Source organism: Vombatus ursinus, unplaced genomic scaffold (assembly GCF_900497805.2).
Source record: "Vombatus ursinus unplaced genomic scaffold, bare-nosed wombat genome assembly UNPS02014830.1, whole genome shotgun sequence".
NCBI lineage: Eukaryota > Metazoa > Chordata > Mammalia > Diprotodontia > Vombatidae > Vombatus > Vombatus ursinus.
In genome coordinates this window covers 38,649,103-38,665,138 of record NW_020954608.1, presented here as the reverse complement: position 1 = coordinate 38,665,138, position 16,036 = coordinate 38,649,103, and the positions used below count along the sequence as shown (strand labels likewise).

General features: G+C 36.2%; 1 protein-coding gene across 1 annotated transcript in view; it reads right to left on the bottom strand.

The window, feature by feature from the left end:
- The window catches only part of ITPR2 (inositol 1,4,5-trisphosphate receptor type 2), a 507,541-nt gene that overhangs the window by 363,920 nt on the left and 127,585 nt on the right, over positions 1 to 16,036 (bottom strand). Inside the window, exons 5-9 of the mRNA XM_027838537.1 lie at positions 15,446 to 15,604; positions 7,278 to 7,376; positions 5,507 to 5,590; positions 4,503 to 4,649; positions 2,918 to 3,013 (exon numbers count right to left, since the gene is read on the bottom strand). Of these exons, the coding sequence (XP_027694338.1) occupies positions 2,918 to 3,013; positions 4,503 to 4,649; positions 5,507 to 5,590; positions 7,278 to 7,376; positions 15,446 to 15,604 (585 nt within the window). The remainder of the gene's footprint in view (positions 1 to 2,917; positions 3,014 to 4,502; positions 4,650 to 5,506; positions 5,591 to 7,277; positions 7,377 to 15,445; positions 15,605 to 16,036) is intronic.

The window sequence follows — 16,036 nt, the reverse complement described above, 5'->3', positions numbered from 1 at the left end:
ACCCTGGGCAAGTCATTCTCAGTTTCCCCAACTGTAAAATGGGGAAAATAATAGCACCTACCTCCCAGGGTTGTTGTGAGGATCACAGAAGATAACAATTGCACTTAATAGTAAAAGCATTTAACGCAGTGCCTGGCACTATATAAACATTAGCTATAATTATTATTAACTAGTTGTTTCTGATTTTTCTAATAATCATTCATTTAGATTAACTAACTGACTGCCTTACTGTTTCTTTTCATTTCAAACTTCAACTTGAATGAGAGTGATCTCAAATCATTCAGAGTAGGAAAAGCTGTTAAGTGTCCAAGCACGTGTTTCATTCACTCATGAATTTTGATAATAAGATGCTTATTACAGCAGAGGAAATGTCCCCTTGCTCATCATATGTTGAAGAAACCCTGAATGCTCTCTCACTCATCAGACAACCACAGAACCCCAGGAAAACTCAAGATATTTATGGGCAAATGTATGACTATGGCACAGTCAGATCTTGTTCTTTCTACTTTTCCTTCATATTCCCACCAAAACACACATCTACACACCCAATAGAGAGTTGGTGGCAAGAAATAGAGAAGAAAAAGTAATTTTCTGTTTTGAGGTAGTAAGATGCTAGTTCACAGCAACATTATGTCCAATTTTACCACCACCACCATGGTTCAGGCCAAAATATTTGCCTGGATAGCTGCAATAACACCCTACTTGGACTTCCTGTCTTCTCTTCCCTACAACCCATTTTCCATACAACTAAAAAATGACATTCCCAAAAAACAGATCTGACTTTGTCACTCTCCTATTCAAAAAGTTCCAATGGCCCCCTATTATCTCTAGGATGAGGGTTATTGATCTTTTTGTGTCAAGGACTCCTTTGGAGGATTGGTGAAACCTAGAGACCCTAAACACATGAAATAAAATAATAAGATTACAAAATAAACCAACTATGTTGCAACAGTGATCAAAAAAAATTTTTTTAATGTTCACAGACCACAGAGGTTAAGGAATTCTGCTCTAACACATCTGTTTGGTACTGAAAGCCCTTCACCATGGGGCTCCAGTATATACCATTCCAGGCTTCATATACTCCCCTGCTTTTTCTTTTCACAATATTCCATCCCTCTTCTCCCCACTTTTACATAGTCATACTCAGGATGCTTTCCCTCCTTACTTCCACTCCTCAGAATTCCTAGATTCTTTCAAAGTCCAGTAGAAATAGCACTCAACCGTGAATCCTTTACTAATCTCCTTAACTCCTAATGCCCTATCTTAACATCATATTTTTTTTATTTACATATATATATACATAGGTTAATTTCCTCTATGGAAAATAAGCTCTTTGTGGGCAGGAATATTTCATTTTTGTTTTTATATCCCTAGCATCCAGAACAATGCCTGGCTCATAGTAAAAACTTAATAAATCCTTATTGATTTTAGCACAACCCATGGTTGGAACCTCAAAATAAAACAGAAAATGTATACAGAAATATAGGACAAAGGAGAGTGGAGTATAAGAATATTACACCACTTCTAAAAGGGATCCCTCTTTATTTATATTTAAAAGGAAGTGATCATTATTAATGAACACCAATTTTAACTTAATCAGTTCTACTATTCTCTGGAGTTATTTTCACACATCATCTACATATTCTTTTAATGGAAAGGAGAGGGAGAGAAACAGCTTTGTAATTCTAAGACTTTATTGACAGTTTAGGGGCAGCTCAATGTCTCAGGAAACAAACCCTTTCCTCTCCAATGACTCAGAAAATGAAAACCACCCACTTAGTGCAAGACTGGCAACTGAAGATAAACTTGAAGAGATCTGGGGCATGCTACATTAAACAATGAGCTAAATGTGTCCCAAGTCAGAAGGGTACTATAAAAACAGAGGTGCTTTTTTTTGTAATAGCAAAGAACTGAAAGCAACATAGATGTTGTTCAACTGGAGAATGGCTTAACAATTGTGATATATGAATGTAATGGAAAGCTATTGCACTTCAAGAAACGATGAAAATGAAGAATACAGAGAGGCATGGGAAGACTAACATGAACTGATGCAAACCGAATTCAGCAGAACTCGTATGTACTGTTTGCATATTTGTTTGCATGTTATCTCCCCCATTAGACTGTGAATTCTACTTTCTTTATATCCTCAATGCTTAGCACAAAACCCAGCATATAGGAGATACTTAATAAATGCTAGATAACTAAGCAAGAAAATAATATTCACAATAATAACAATGTAAATAGAGAAAACAACATAAAAATCAAAACAACACTATATAATGATAATAAGCAAGTTTGTCTTTAAAGAAGAGCTATGAGAATACTTTCTTTCTTTGCAGAGGTGGGGGACTATGGATATAAAATACTACAAATACTGTTGAACTTGTCTGAAGTATTGGTTAGTTTTACTGAACTGCCTCTTTTTTCTCTTTGGTCTTTATTCTTTCTTACAGAGATGACTCTCTGGGTAGGGGATAAGGGTAGCTGTGTTGGAAAATGAAATGATAAAAAAACAAAAGACAGAATTTTTAAAAACAGTGGTACTAAATCAGATTTTATAGGGTTCATTATAATCAAATTAATTACCCAATTCCATTTACACTGAAAGAAAATATATTAAGCCCTATGAAGTAGTCTTATGGTGGAGATTAGGAGTGATATTGCTTTCCTTTATGAAAAAGCGAAATAAAAAGATTCTGATTGGGTTTTTTTTTTACCTATATCAAAAAAAGTCTATGTTCAGAACTTTTTTAACAGCAATTTTCCGGCCTCTACAGGAAACTATCAAATTCAACTTATGACTGCCTACTCACATGCAAAATGATGCAGAGAATCCAACTCACTTTGGAATTGTATACTCTGTTCTACTTTGAACACACAGAAACAGCCTAAATATTACCGGGGCAAATATTCTTACCTCTGCTGCTAAATAATTTCCAGTTGCCAGATGTTTGAATCTGAATAAACTGTTCCACTGTCCTGCTCCACCACGGCATGGATCATGATGCACCACCTATAGACCAAGACAATGACAACCACAGCTAAATGATGTCAGTATTCCTGGTGATGATAGGGAGATTAAATTGCCTGTCCTAATACATTTTAAGCTAACCATTCCTAATAAGGACAGGTAGGTAGTGCAGTGGATGGAGTGCTGGATATGAAGTCAAGAAGACCTGAGTTCAAATCCAGTCTTAGGCACTTACTAGCTGTGTGACCTTGGGCAAGTCATTTAACCTTGTTTGCCTCAGTTTCTTTATCTGTAAAATGAGTTGGAGAAGGAAATGGCAAATCACTTCACTGTGTGTGCCAAAGAAAATCCCAAATGAGGTCACAAAGAATTGGACATGACTGAAAGCAACTAAACAACAACAAATTGCTAACAAGAAAATGGAAAATTAATGAATTGCAAAAATTCTCTGTAATTGACAGGAAGTCATAAAAAAATTGACTAACCATGTATCATATTACATTCATAATTTATATTTGAAAATGAGGGCTTGCAGTCTGGAACCACTTCATGAGAACTGATTGTTAAATTTCCATTGGGAGCCTTTATACCTTAGAAATCAGTAAATACTACAAATCAAGGCTTGATTTATTGTTTTGTTGATTGTCTAGACTTGAGAAAATGATGGAATACATTTTAAAATGTAACATGCATACATTTTTCTTCTGGAGAGTTGATTAAGTAAACATTTATCAGTACATGCCCTTTTACTTGAAGATGAATTTCTCAGGATCAAAAGTCTACTACTGGAAACATTGTGTGGCTTCTTCCCAATTGCTACACCCTTTAGAACTTGTCCAGATTCCTGATTTAGTTTCTGGGCCTTTTCCTCTTTCCAGGCTTGCTCAGAACAGGAATAGAATCTTAGTTTAGCGATACCCAGGATACCACACTTTGAGTTGATACAACAATGTGTTGAATATTTCCCAAGTCAGAAATATCACTATGACAACAATGATTGTTGTTGTTCAGTTGTTTCAGTTGTGTCCAATTCCTCATGATCCCATTTGGGGTTTTCTTGGCAAAGATACTGGAGTGGTTTGCCATTTCCTTCTCCAGCTCATTTTACAGATGAAGAAACTGAAGCAAACAGAATTAAGTGACTTGCCCAGGGTCACACTGCTAGTAAGCATTTGAGGCCAGATTCGAACTCAGGAAGACGAGTCTTTCTGAGTCAAGGCCTGGCACTGTATCCACTGCACCACCTATTATCTAACCTAGTTTTAGGTAGTAGTTATGTATTGTATGCACACAGCTGCCTGTATGATGTCTCCCCCATTAGAATGTGAGATCCTTGAGGGCACAAGCCATGTTTTTTCTTGTCTTTGTATTCCTAACACTTAGTAGAGTGCATAGAATATAGTAAGTACTTATCAAATGTCTGTTGAATGATCAATTGACCATTCATGAACAATGGATCTAACAAAATATCTGGTTTATGATATTTGTCTTTTCTTTGTACATTATTTAGAAGGGAAATAAATTTACATACCTCAATTTCCCAGAGCGCTTTAGAACTTGTGGCAGATGTAGCTGATTGACGCAAAGTTGTTCGAAGGAAAATATGTTGTATTCTCTCATATTCATCACAGGTCAGAAACTTCTCTTGTTCTGCATGAAACAATCTAACAACATCACCCTAGAAAAATAAATAAGCAAAATCTTATTTCCAAATAATTAAGCAGATGCTCTCAATTCACAAAGAAAGGCAGTGAAAGGAAAGTTTCTGAATCTATTTGATTTGGGATTATGACAAAAATAACCACTTATCATGCTTATCCAGTGGGGACTACAATACTTTCCCTTATTCATCTCAAGAGGCTGTGGTAAGTATTAACTGGAATGTTTGGCAATGGATTCTATACTTCAGAAGTCACATTGAAAGTTGTTGAATGAATTCATGTGTGAGTAGTTTGTCATCCAGAAGCAGAGAAGAAGAATCTCAGGAAAGAGTAAAATGTCTAATACATCTGAAGTACAGCCACTTCCTGTGACAGTGGAGGAGACCAGACACTGATGTTTTCTTTGTTCCCTTCAGGCACCCCCTCCATTCTTCCTGGAGGATGTCCAGATCAACCAACTTTCTTCCTTGATTTTTGCACTGGTTCTATCCAAACCCATTGAGAGACATAAAAGCCAAACTTAATGGGCAAAAAAAACAGGCCATCTCCGGTACAATTGTTTCAAATGATTAGAAAAAAATCATCACCGTAATAAAATGATTATGATAAATGTTATCATTAAAAAACCCTACATTTGTATGACACAATAAAGATTTCAACCTTCAGGAGGTATTGCAAACATTATCTCCATTTTATAGATGAGGAGATTGAAGCTTATAAGTGTCATATAACTGGCCCACAACTAATAAAGATCACCTAGGTCAAAGAACAAAAATTAAGATTAGTAATACATATATTAAATTGTTTTAGTCAATGATTAGGTGTGCATATAACTAATTCAATAAGAAAACCTTCATTTTCCCAAATTACATACCCCTTTGAGAACATCTTCACGATAGCAACTGAATTTCATGAACAAAGTGATTTTCCAGCTAGTGTTGCAATTAACGGCGTTAACCTATGAAAGAAAAAATGTATAATCATTATAAAACATCTAATCATGTTCAATAATATAGTATGAGGCTTTATTTTAACGTAATCAAGGAAATAACAAGGAATTTTGGTCAGTGGAACATGTGACCCAGGAAAATGATCTTCCATCATGGGCTCTCTATTTTCTATCTATGTCTCTGTTTGGTTTCAACTCCATGAAACATCATGTCCCGGGGCTGGGTACCTGCTGGCATCCCTCCCTTTTCAGCTTCCTTTTGTGTATTTTCTTCCTCCATTAGATTGCAGGCTCCTTGAAGGCAAGGACTGTCTTTTTCTATTTTCCCATCCCCTAGCACAATGACTGGCTCATAGTAAGCACTTCTTAAAAATGTTTATTGAATTAAATTCCATAAAGCAATTAGAAAAATTGCAATTTAGGCCCTAGTTTTTCAGGCTCACCCTTCACTTTACCCTAGTTTCTGTCTAGATGTGCATTCTACAGAACAGAAACAAATTTGCTGGGAATGCAGTAATTGTTGTGACAAGCAGGACTTTAAAAAAAAATCAACTGCTCAGGGATGCCCTATCACATTACAACAAGCAACACCACATAAGAAAGAGACACCTGAGTGCAAGGAGGGTGAGGAGGTGAAGATACAGTGGAAAGAGAATTCTCTCCACATTCCTTCTCTCTCACACTTTCATGGCGATCTGTGGAGCTCAAGGCTAGTAATGTAGGAACTGCCACCAAAAGGCTACCATGCCAAGATATACCCTATCCTGCCCCAGATCCAACAGGGACTGCATGCTTGCAGCCAGAGTTCATGAGATCCTAGCTGAAGTGGATGTTGGTGACATGAATTTTTCTTTTTCTCCTTGAAACTTTAGCTATAGGGAGCAGGTAGAGGTTCCCTAACAAAAGCATTTGCTATCTCCCAATTACAAGTATTGAACACAAGGGGTACAGGAAAGAAAGGGGTTTAGTTCCCTTGAGAAAAGTAAAGTTGTGAGCACTTTTTCTTAATTAATGGCATATCTGCTACTGCTGGGAATGGAGATTGCTGACCCTTTACCTTAGCCACAGTTTTGACATTTCATTATTGTGTCTTTAAATTATAATTTTTTTTGCAGTAAAGATAGTCTAATCTATATATAATGTGACTGCAGATTTCCTTTTGGGTCCTGCAAAGTGGGAACAGAGATGAGAATCTTAAAGGGAAATGAGACATGAGCTATACTTTTTGGAGATTTTCCCAGATTCTTGGGTGGGGACAAAATAATGAGCCAAATTTGTGATAAATGTATGAAACATTTTATGTGAATGATTTTAAACCATAGACTGAGCCTAGAGGAACCAGTGCCAACAGAGGAAGGGCAGGTGTTTGAGTGGTTAGGAAAGTTATTTCAAATGAATCTTATCCATGTGTTCCACTCTAGAGTGGAAACTAGGCTACCCCTCAAGTACTCTGTATACCCTGCCCTGCATTACATAACAAACTATCAGTATCAGGAGAAATGAGACATGGGATTCTTCATTAGCATTTAACAGGGTTAAATATGCAATGATTTGGCTTTAGTGTCTATTTTTTTTAAGCTTAGTTATATATGGCACTGGCTAGTTTTTCATGAAGACTGTAACTAAAGAAATTATGTGTAGGGAAAAACAAATACTCTACAAATATTCACATTCAGTCTCTCTTCCTTGAACTTACCTCTTTACATCCTGGATTGTCTAGAAGCTCTATGTTGCTTGCATGTAATGGCTGTCCTGCATTGACTGGCATCAATACGACTTTATCTCCTACAACAATCTAGGGATCAAAAAAAACCAGAAACTGAAGCAAGCTAGATTATAGAATCACTGGTTCTTTAGGGCTCATTTTAGAAGCTTAAAAAAAACTCCAAAGATGAACTTAGTCATTAACCAGACACCAAGCTATTTTTTTAGTTCAATGTGGTTTCCACCCCCTATTCTACTTTTTAACATCTTTGAATACGTCATGAAACTGTTTCATACTGGATAACCATCTGGATTCAGATACCTAACAAAAACCTTTCAACTTCTAATTGAGGGTAGTAATCACAGCTTACATTTACAAAGCACTTTCATGTATATTATTCGATTTGATCCTTACAACAATCTTGTGAGGTAGGTTAGGTAGTAGTGAATAGGCTTAGTGCATAGAGTTAAGAAGACCTGAGTCAAGAAATCCTGTCCCTGACCCTAGCTCTGTGATCTTGGGCAAGTCACGACTGCTATCAGTCTTAGTTTACTTAGCTGTAAAATGGGGATAAAAATGGAATTTAACTCAGAGGACTAGTGTAAGGATCAAATAAGATAATATTGTATACATAAAGTGCTTTGCAAATTTCAAAGCATGATATAATGTTAGCTATTAGTGTTGCAAATATAACTATACTCATTTTATGGATGAGAAAAGCAAGGGTCAGAGTCCAAGTGACATGACATGTATACCTAGTAAATGACCGAGACAAGACTTGAATCTAGGGTTTTCTGACCTAAGTACAATGTTCTTTCATGTTATCATTTAAAGTAAAAAAGGGAGCTCTCAGTCCCTCTGTTCTAAATCTGATACCAAATTACTACTCTGAAACTAAAGGGATTTGTCAACAAACGTCACCTTAGTATAATTTTTAACAATTCTGAAACATACACATAAAGTATTTCATATTTCAATGTGCTCAAAAGATCAAAAGTTAAAAGTATTACATAATGAATGAAATGAGTAATTTAGTAAATTAGCTCATGATCTAAGAAACTTCTATTATATATATTAATATCACTGTTAAGAATGAAACAGCAACTATACCTTTTGATTGAGTCCAAATTTTATAGAACAAATCCTTTTATTAAGGAGATTTGTTCTGTGAAGTTTGGATTCAGTCAAAGGGCTGTACTTGAGGACCTAGAGGACTACTCATATGGCCTCAAGACCACAGGTTCCCTACCCCTGCTCTAGGTCAAAGGTCCTCAAAGTGTGGTCTAGGGACTAGACCTTTTCAGGGGGTTCATGAAGTTAAACTGTTTTTATAAGACTACTAAGATGTTTTCATTTCTTACATGGTAAATACCAATAGACATAACTCACATAAACAAAAGCTCTGTGAGTCAGCAACAATTTTTTTTTAAGTATAAAATGGTTCTGAGAGCAAAAAAGTTTGAAAACTGCTCCCCTATGAAAAAAAAAATTAGTTTAGCATACAAGAGCATTCCAGAAGTTTTGATCCAGTTTTAAGCTACTAATGTGCTAAGACTTTTAGAAGACCCTTATAATGAGAAAACATGTTTATAGCTTGGTCCTTGTGCCTTTGGGTTCACTTTTACCTGATATTCTCCCAGAAGATCTGATCAGCAGGAGAAAGTTCATTTTTAAGATATATGGAATCATGGAATATACTAGAGCTGGCTTAGTACTGACTCTTAAAAGACAATTGTTACATTGTCAGCATAAACATTTATATCTTGGGAATCAGTAAATGCTGTAAGTCGAGGCTTGCTTTACTGTTGGTTATCTAGACTTAAGATAGTGATGGAGAAAATGTTAATAATGTAGATTAAATTTAAAATGTGTTGTGCTTACATTTCCTCCCCACCAGCGAGCTGGTTGCTAAACATATGCCACTGCCCCGTGCATGGAATTCAAATTGATTGTAGGAAAGCTGCATCGAAGGACCAAGATGACCTAGTCTTTTGTGAAGCTTGTTGATGCTGTCTATCGCTCCTACAAGTTTTATTTTCTCATCTTCAGCAATTATAGCAATGAGAACTAAAAATTATGTTCCCCAAGCCACGAATGACTGTTTTACCTGTTCTCTCTAATACATTTACATTAATTAAATTATTATTAAATTTAATAAATTATTATTAATTAATTAAATTATTATTAAATATTATTACATTAAATCTACATTTGTCTATTGATTTATCTAGCTCTTCTCCTTTGGGAGTCTCCCATGAAGCAGAGTAGTACCATTCCTGCAGCACCTAAGTACTTTGTCATAATACCTGCTCGCTACACACCGAAAAAGAAAAAAAGAAAACCCTGCTCTTTTCATCGGCAGCTAGGTAGCACAATGGGTAGAGTATTAGGTTTAGAGCCAGTAAGACTCATCTTCATGAGTTTAAATCTGGTCTCAGACACTCACTAACTGTGTGACCCTGGGCAAGTCACTTCACCTTTTTTGCCTCAGTTTCCTCATCTGTAAAATCAGCTGGAGAAGGAAATGGCAAACCATTACAGTATCTTTGCCAAGAAAACCCCAAATGGAGTTGCAAAGAGTCAGACACGACTGAAATGACTCAACAATAACAATTCTTGTCATATTTTAGTGAAGTCTTAATCAGCCCCATGTTAAGTAAATCCTGTCTCTCCCCCCACCAATACATCCAGATTCCATAGTTCTAATCATATCACCACACACCCTCCCCAACTCTAAAACCTTCAATAAAGCCCCATGGACTTTTTAATGAAGTTCAAAATCCTTAGGTTGGCATTCAAGGTCTTCCACAATCTGGCTGTAACCTAATTTTCCAGCCTTATCTCATACTTTCCTTCATATTCTTTACAGTACAGCCAAACAGTACTATTACTTACTCTTCAAATTTGGCTTAAGCTATCCCACCGCCATACCTTTGCTCACATTGTTCCCTATCCTGAAATACCCTACACCCTCCTGAGTTCTATTTTTTGAAATTCTACACATTCTTCAAGGCTCAGTTCAAATGTCAGTTTCTCTGTGAAGCCTCTCCTGATTTCCCATGCTGGAAGCAGTCCCACCCTCTTAAAAACTCAAAAACAATTTACAGATTTGCAGGTTCGTGCGTAATCACCTTTTTTTTAATTATGCTGTATTATGGAAATGCTTGTTTTATTCCATAAATTAAAAATAAAATAAATTTTTAAAAAACTCAAATAGCACCTTGATAGTACCTCTCACATATTTGCATCTTGCTATTTTTTATCTCCTACTATATTTTAAGCTCCTTAAGAACAGGAATCATATTTCATTTATCCTCTCTCCCCCAGTATCTAGTTTATAGTGCCATGAACATAATGTATATTTAATAAACGTGTTCTAAATCAATGAGTAAACATTAATCAGACAACATGGATAATGAATCTTGGACAGTCTTAAATCTGTGAGATCCTACTAACTAAATGCAATGGGATGTTCTTTTCAAAAATTTATAAGTTGATTTAAGCCCTACCAAAGCAGAGTTCCACAGCCTAGATCCAAATCAAGCTTTATACCCTAACTACCATACTTCCTTATATATAACTGGCACTTGGTAAACATTTACAGAACAAATCATTAAGTGAACAAATGAATAAATGTTTTTGCTAATAGCTGTTGCTGCCAGCGTTGCTATCAGTGCATTCAAATAAAAATCAGTAATTAAGGAGAGTATTGTTCTATGGTTTGGGGCAGTAACTAAAGTTTGCAGGACTTGTCCAGGTTTATCACCTTATCTTTTCAGCTAAGTAACAATTGAGCCATTTTGAAACTCAAAATGAGCTATCCCAGTGGACACAAGGTTGGTTTTTTTGTTGCTATGAGTCCCAACAATACATACCTACATTTCACTAAAATCTTATTTCAGTACATCCTTAAAGCAATTCTTTTACGCTGCCAACTTATAATTAACACACTTCCACTTGCTATAAATATGGTAGCTATCTGGGCATCTATAATACGTGCCCATCTGATTAAAGCATCATTTCAATGTTAGCTACAGTCCAGGAAACCTCTGGTTTTGCTATTCACTGTTAACTTGAAACTAAGGATAATAAAAAATTGCAAAAGATCCCAAAGTAACATATTTGACAGGTCTAAAGCCTATCAAAGCCACATAGAAGACAGATTATTTGAATTACTCTATAAATCATTGATTTGTCAGAGAACTTGCCATACCCTATTTGCCAACATCCCAAATAAGATGCCTCATAAATTACTTTTTAATTTTCTTTTCTATTAGCATTGCTGAACAATCTTCTATGAGGTGTAACTAAAATGATGGATAACTTGGAGTTACGTGTTGCCAAGGAATATCATAAGCTGCATTGACATAACATCTCTCACATACGCCTCTTTCTCTCCTCTGACACTGCCACCACACTGGTACAGGACCCCATTCCTCCATTCCCAGACTACTGCAAAAGTCTGCTTGCTTGTCTCCCTGGCACAAGTCTCTCCCCAATCACTCAGCAGCCAAAGTGATCTTCCTAAAGCATAGTTCTGATCATCTCCCTGCTCAGTCAACTCTAGCGGTGTCCTATCACATTTAGGATCAAATAGAAAATCCTTTGTTTGGCATTCAAAATCCTTCATAACCAGGCCTCTCCCTACTTGCCCAGTCTTCTTCTACCTTATACTTTTCCCTGCACATACTCTGTGATCCAGTGACACTGGCCTCGCTTGCTGTTCCTCAAAAAAGACTCTTCACCTCCTGACTCTGGCCATTTCCACTGGCTGCTCCCCATGTATGGACAGCTCTCCCTCCTCATCTCTACCTCCTGGATTCCCTGGCTTCACCTTCAAGTCCCGTCTAAAATCCCACCTTCCGCAGGAAGCTCTTCCTGATCCCTCTTAATTCTTGTGCCTTTCTTCTGTTGACAATTTCCAATTTATTCCATATAGAGCTTGTCTTTACCTCGCTGTTCACATGCTGTCTTTTCAGTAGATTACGAGGTCCTTGTGAACAGAGATTGCCTATCTTTGTTCAGAAGAGCTTAGTGTACTTGGCACATAGTAGGCACCAGATTAACGTCTGTCGACTAATGGGCTTGTACGTGTAAGTTGTGATACCTGAAAGCGGACCATCTTCAGGCTCATGGTCAATTAATAAATCTGTGCTTACTTTGTAAAGCCATCCAATTAGGTATTGCATATCTTCAGGAATCACCTACAAAAGCTCATTGGTGATTGCTACAAGGACTTTTGGCAATCAAAATTCATTGAACTTATAATTTTCCAGAATTTCATAATTCAACAAACATTGAAGCACCTAATATACTATGTGACCAGCACTGTGCTAAGTGCTAGGGATACAAATATAAAAGTGAGAGAGTCCCTGCCCTCTAGGGGCTTATGTTCTACAAGGGGACATGTTCATATGTCAATTCGGGTTATATATCAAAAAATACACGAGTGGGGAGAAGCATTAACAATTGGAAGCTTCTTGAATGAGGCGGCACTTGAAGCAATCCTTGAAGAAATCTGAGGCCCCTAAAATGAGGGAGAGCGTTCTGGGCATGGGAGACGACCTGCAAAGGTTAATCAGGGTTACACACAGAGCCAATATCAGAGGCGGGGTCTGAACCTGCATTCTCTTGAAACAAAACCTACACTCTTTACTCTGCACCACAACATAAAAACTTTCTTCTAAAAGTTCAGGATTTCTGTTCCTGTTGTTTCCATTCAATGAGAATCAAAGGACCGTCAAAGCTCACGATTTGTCACCCACCATCAAGGACATAAAATGTGTGTCTTTGGGGATCAGATTCAGTGTGAAAAATGATACAATCACAAAAATAAATTATTCCAGATGAGTATTTGGCAAAATTAAGTATGTCAAGTACTATAATTTTTCATGTGGTTCCCTCAAGAGCTTTTACAATAACTGTAGTTAAAGAAAGGTTTTCTAACATGTTGAAAATTGAAAAATAATGGTTTTCTGACCCATGAGGCTGCTTTTTCATGTGGATACCACCATCCTATAAATCTCCATGACACATTCAACCTCTGCTATTGTTTTAACAGTTATTGTTAATAACCCCCAAGAGTTTCTGCTAATTTTGTAAGGATGTTTATCATCAACCTGAACGCCACTTGAAATAATCATCAACTTGAATGCCACTTGAAATAATGACTGAAAAAGTAACCCATACTGCCATCATTTACAAGTATTTGACCCTTACATTCCCCTGTTCTCATTTATTCTTTTTTCTCCACATTAGCACAAATTGAGCAGTTGTTGAACCACCAGTTATGAAATACCATTTATTAAAAATATCTTCGACCAAATTATAAAATGTTTCTATTTTAAAAGAATGGAAAACACACCTAGAGAGAAATAAACATAACAACTGTGATTAGTAATATGACATATATAATGATGAGGATGTGCTTTATATTTTCACAGCAACCCTAGTCACACATAATTATACATACAAAAGCTAACACACTTTGTGACTAGCAAAAAAAAAAAAGTGAGATTTTTTTTTTTTTAGCTATAAGCAGTGTGGAAGTTTGTCTCAGCCATGCCTTTCAGAGTATATCTATATGAAGATGACTTCTTTGCTATGTATAATTACTGCATCTCAAATATTAAGAAAATCCATATGTTTAATTTTGGTCTTTGCTTATCTTTTTCAGTAAAAGGACATATATTTACTTCAAGTAGTTCATTACATTCAACTCTCTAATAACTCTCTAGGTGTTTGGCAGCAATAAGGAGGAAGAACAAAATGGGCAAATGAAATTTGTAAAAAATAAAATAAAATGAAAAATCCCAAATTTCCATTTTAGCCAAAGATTTTAAACTATTTTCAATCTTCAGAGCTTTAGTTCTTTATGTATTGTTGACCTGCAGATAAAAGTCTTATTTAGCAGTTAAATGGATAAAAGAAATTAGCTAAGGACATAGATTGCCCACAACCTGGATAATCAGTCCCTCAATATTTGAGAGTTGATTGTAATCAACAACACAATGCCATGCTCAAAACACACATAAAATACCTACTGGGTGCAAAAATAAATAAATAAAGGGGGCTTTAAGTTTTTTTTAAGAACTCCAGAAAATAAAATTTAAAGTGCATTACATTCCTGCATGCCATGCTTCACTCAACCTTACCTACAGAGGTTACCATCAGATAATGGGTTAACCAAATTAAACCATCAAGCTTGTGTCCTGTGGGATTGAATTAGTACTTCAAAATTCACTGAAAGTACAGTTCAACTAGAAAAAAATGTAAATTACCAAAACCTTTACATAATATATAAAAGTATTCATCAAAGAATGAAACAATTCAAAAGCAATGATATCCCCTCTATTTCATTGATGCCGAGACTTATATGCTTAACTTGAAACTTATCCTGAAAGTTTTCTATTCATCACCAAAACCACTATTTTTAAATCACTCTTTAAGAAGGTGATAAAGTATCACAACTGCACTATTACATTACTCATGTTATTTATTCACAGTCACCTAACCTAAAAAGTTTTTTTAAAAACTTCATTGTGATTTATTTTCACACAATATACATAAAACAAATGTACTAAATGACTATTTTAGATGTAGTTGCCATCTATTAGCAGACACTCATCTACATTTTCTCATACATCATATCTTCCCCAATTACATGTGAAAATAATTTTTAACATTCAGGGTTTTTTAAGTTTCAAGTTCCAAATTCTATTCTTCCCTCCCTCCCTTCACCCCACACTGAGATGGTAAGCAATCCAATATAGGTTATACCTGTCTTACATCATACCTTAAGAAGCCTGTTCTTCTCAAACTTCCAGACATATGCTCATTTAGAATAATAAATTGATAATTTTCTGGATTCTCCCTGTTAATTCAGGAAGAGAGGAAGTAAACATTTTTCCAAGCATCTCTCTTGACCTTGTTCTCTCTTAAATCAAGCTGGAAGTTGGATTGAGGACTAATCTGATTTTTTTTGTTATGCTTTACTCATATTTATTATAAACAAGTCATTTTCAGGCATGTAAAAATAATAAATTGAAGCCCTCAAGTTATCTATTCCTAGCATTACACTTTTCCATTCTGTTGATTATAAAGAACTGTAATTCTCTTTGCAAACGAATCGTTTTCCTTTTTAGGTTACATTTACATACATTGTCACCTTCACTCCTCAGTTTCCAAAAAGGATGAATATAAAACCAAGACCCTTCATTTCCCGCGGCATCCAAGGACACCCGCATGGCATTCTTCTCCAGTAAGGCAGGCAAACGCTTGTTGACGGTTAGGTATTTGTTGCTTTTTATGTGCAGTAGCTGTTAGAAAAACAAATAATCTCAGTTTTTTGCATATTCATTTGATAAATTTTTTTTGTTTTTTTTTTTCTTTTCAGTGAGGCAGTTGGAGTTAAGTGACTTGCCCAGAGTCACACAGCTAGGAAGTATTATGTGTCTGAGGCTGGATTTGAACTCAGGTCCTCCTTCCTGACTCCAGGGCCAGTGCTCTATCCACTGTGCCACCTAGCTGCCCTCCTCCTTTTTTTTTAGGCAATTGGGGCTAAGTGACTTACCCAGGGTCACACAGCTAGTAAGTGTCAAGTGTTTGGTCTGAGGCCGGATTTGAACTCAGGTCCTCCTGACTTCAGGGGCCGGTGCTTTATCTATGGCACCACTTAGCTGCCCTCATTTGAGAATGTTTTATAATTGGGTCATATAGATATCCTGAGATAAGTGTGGAAGGAAGGAACC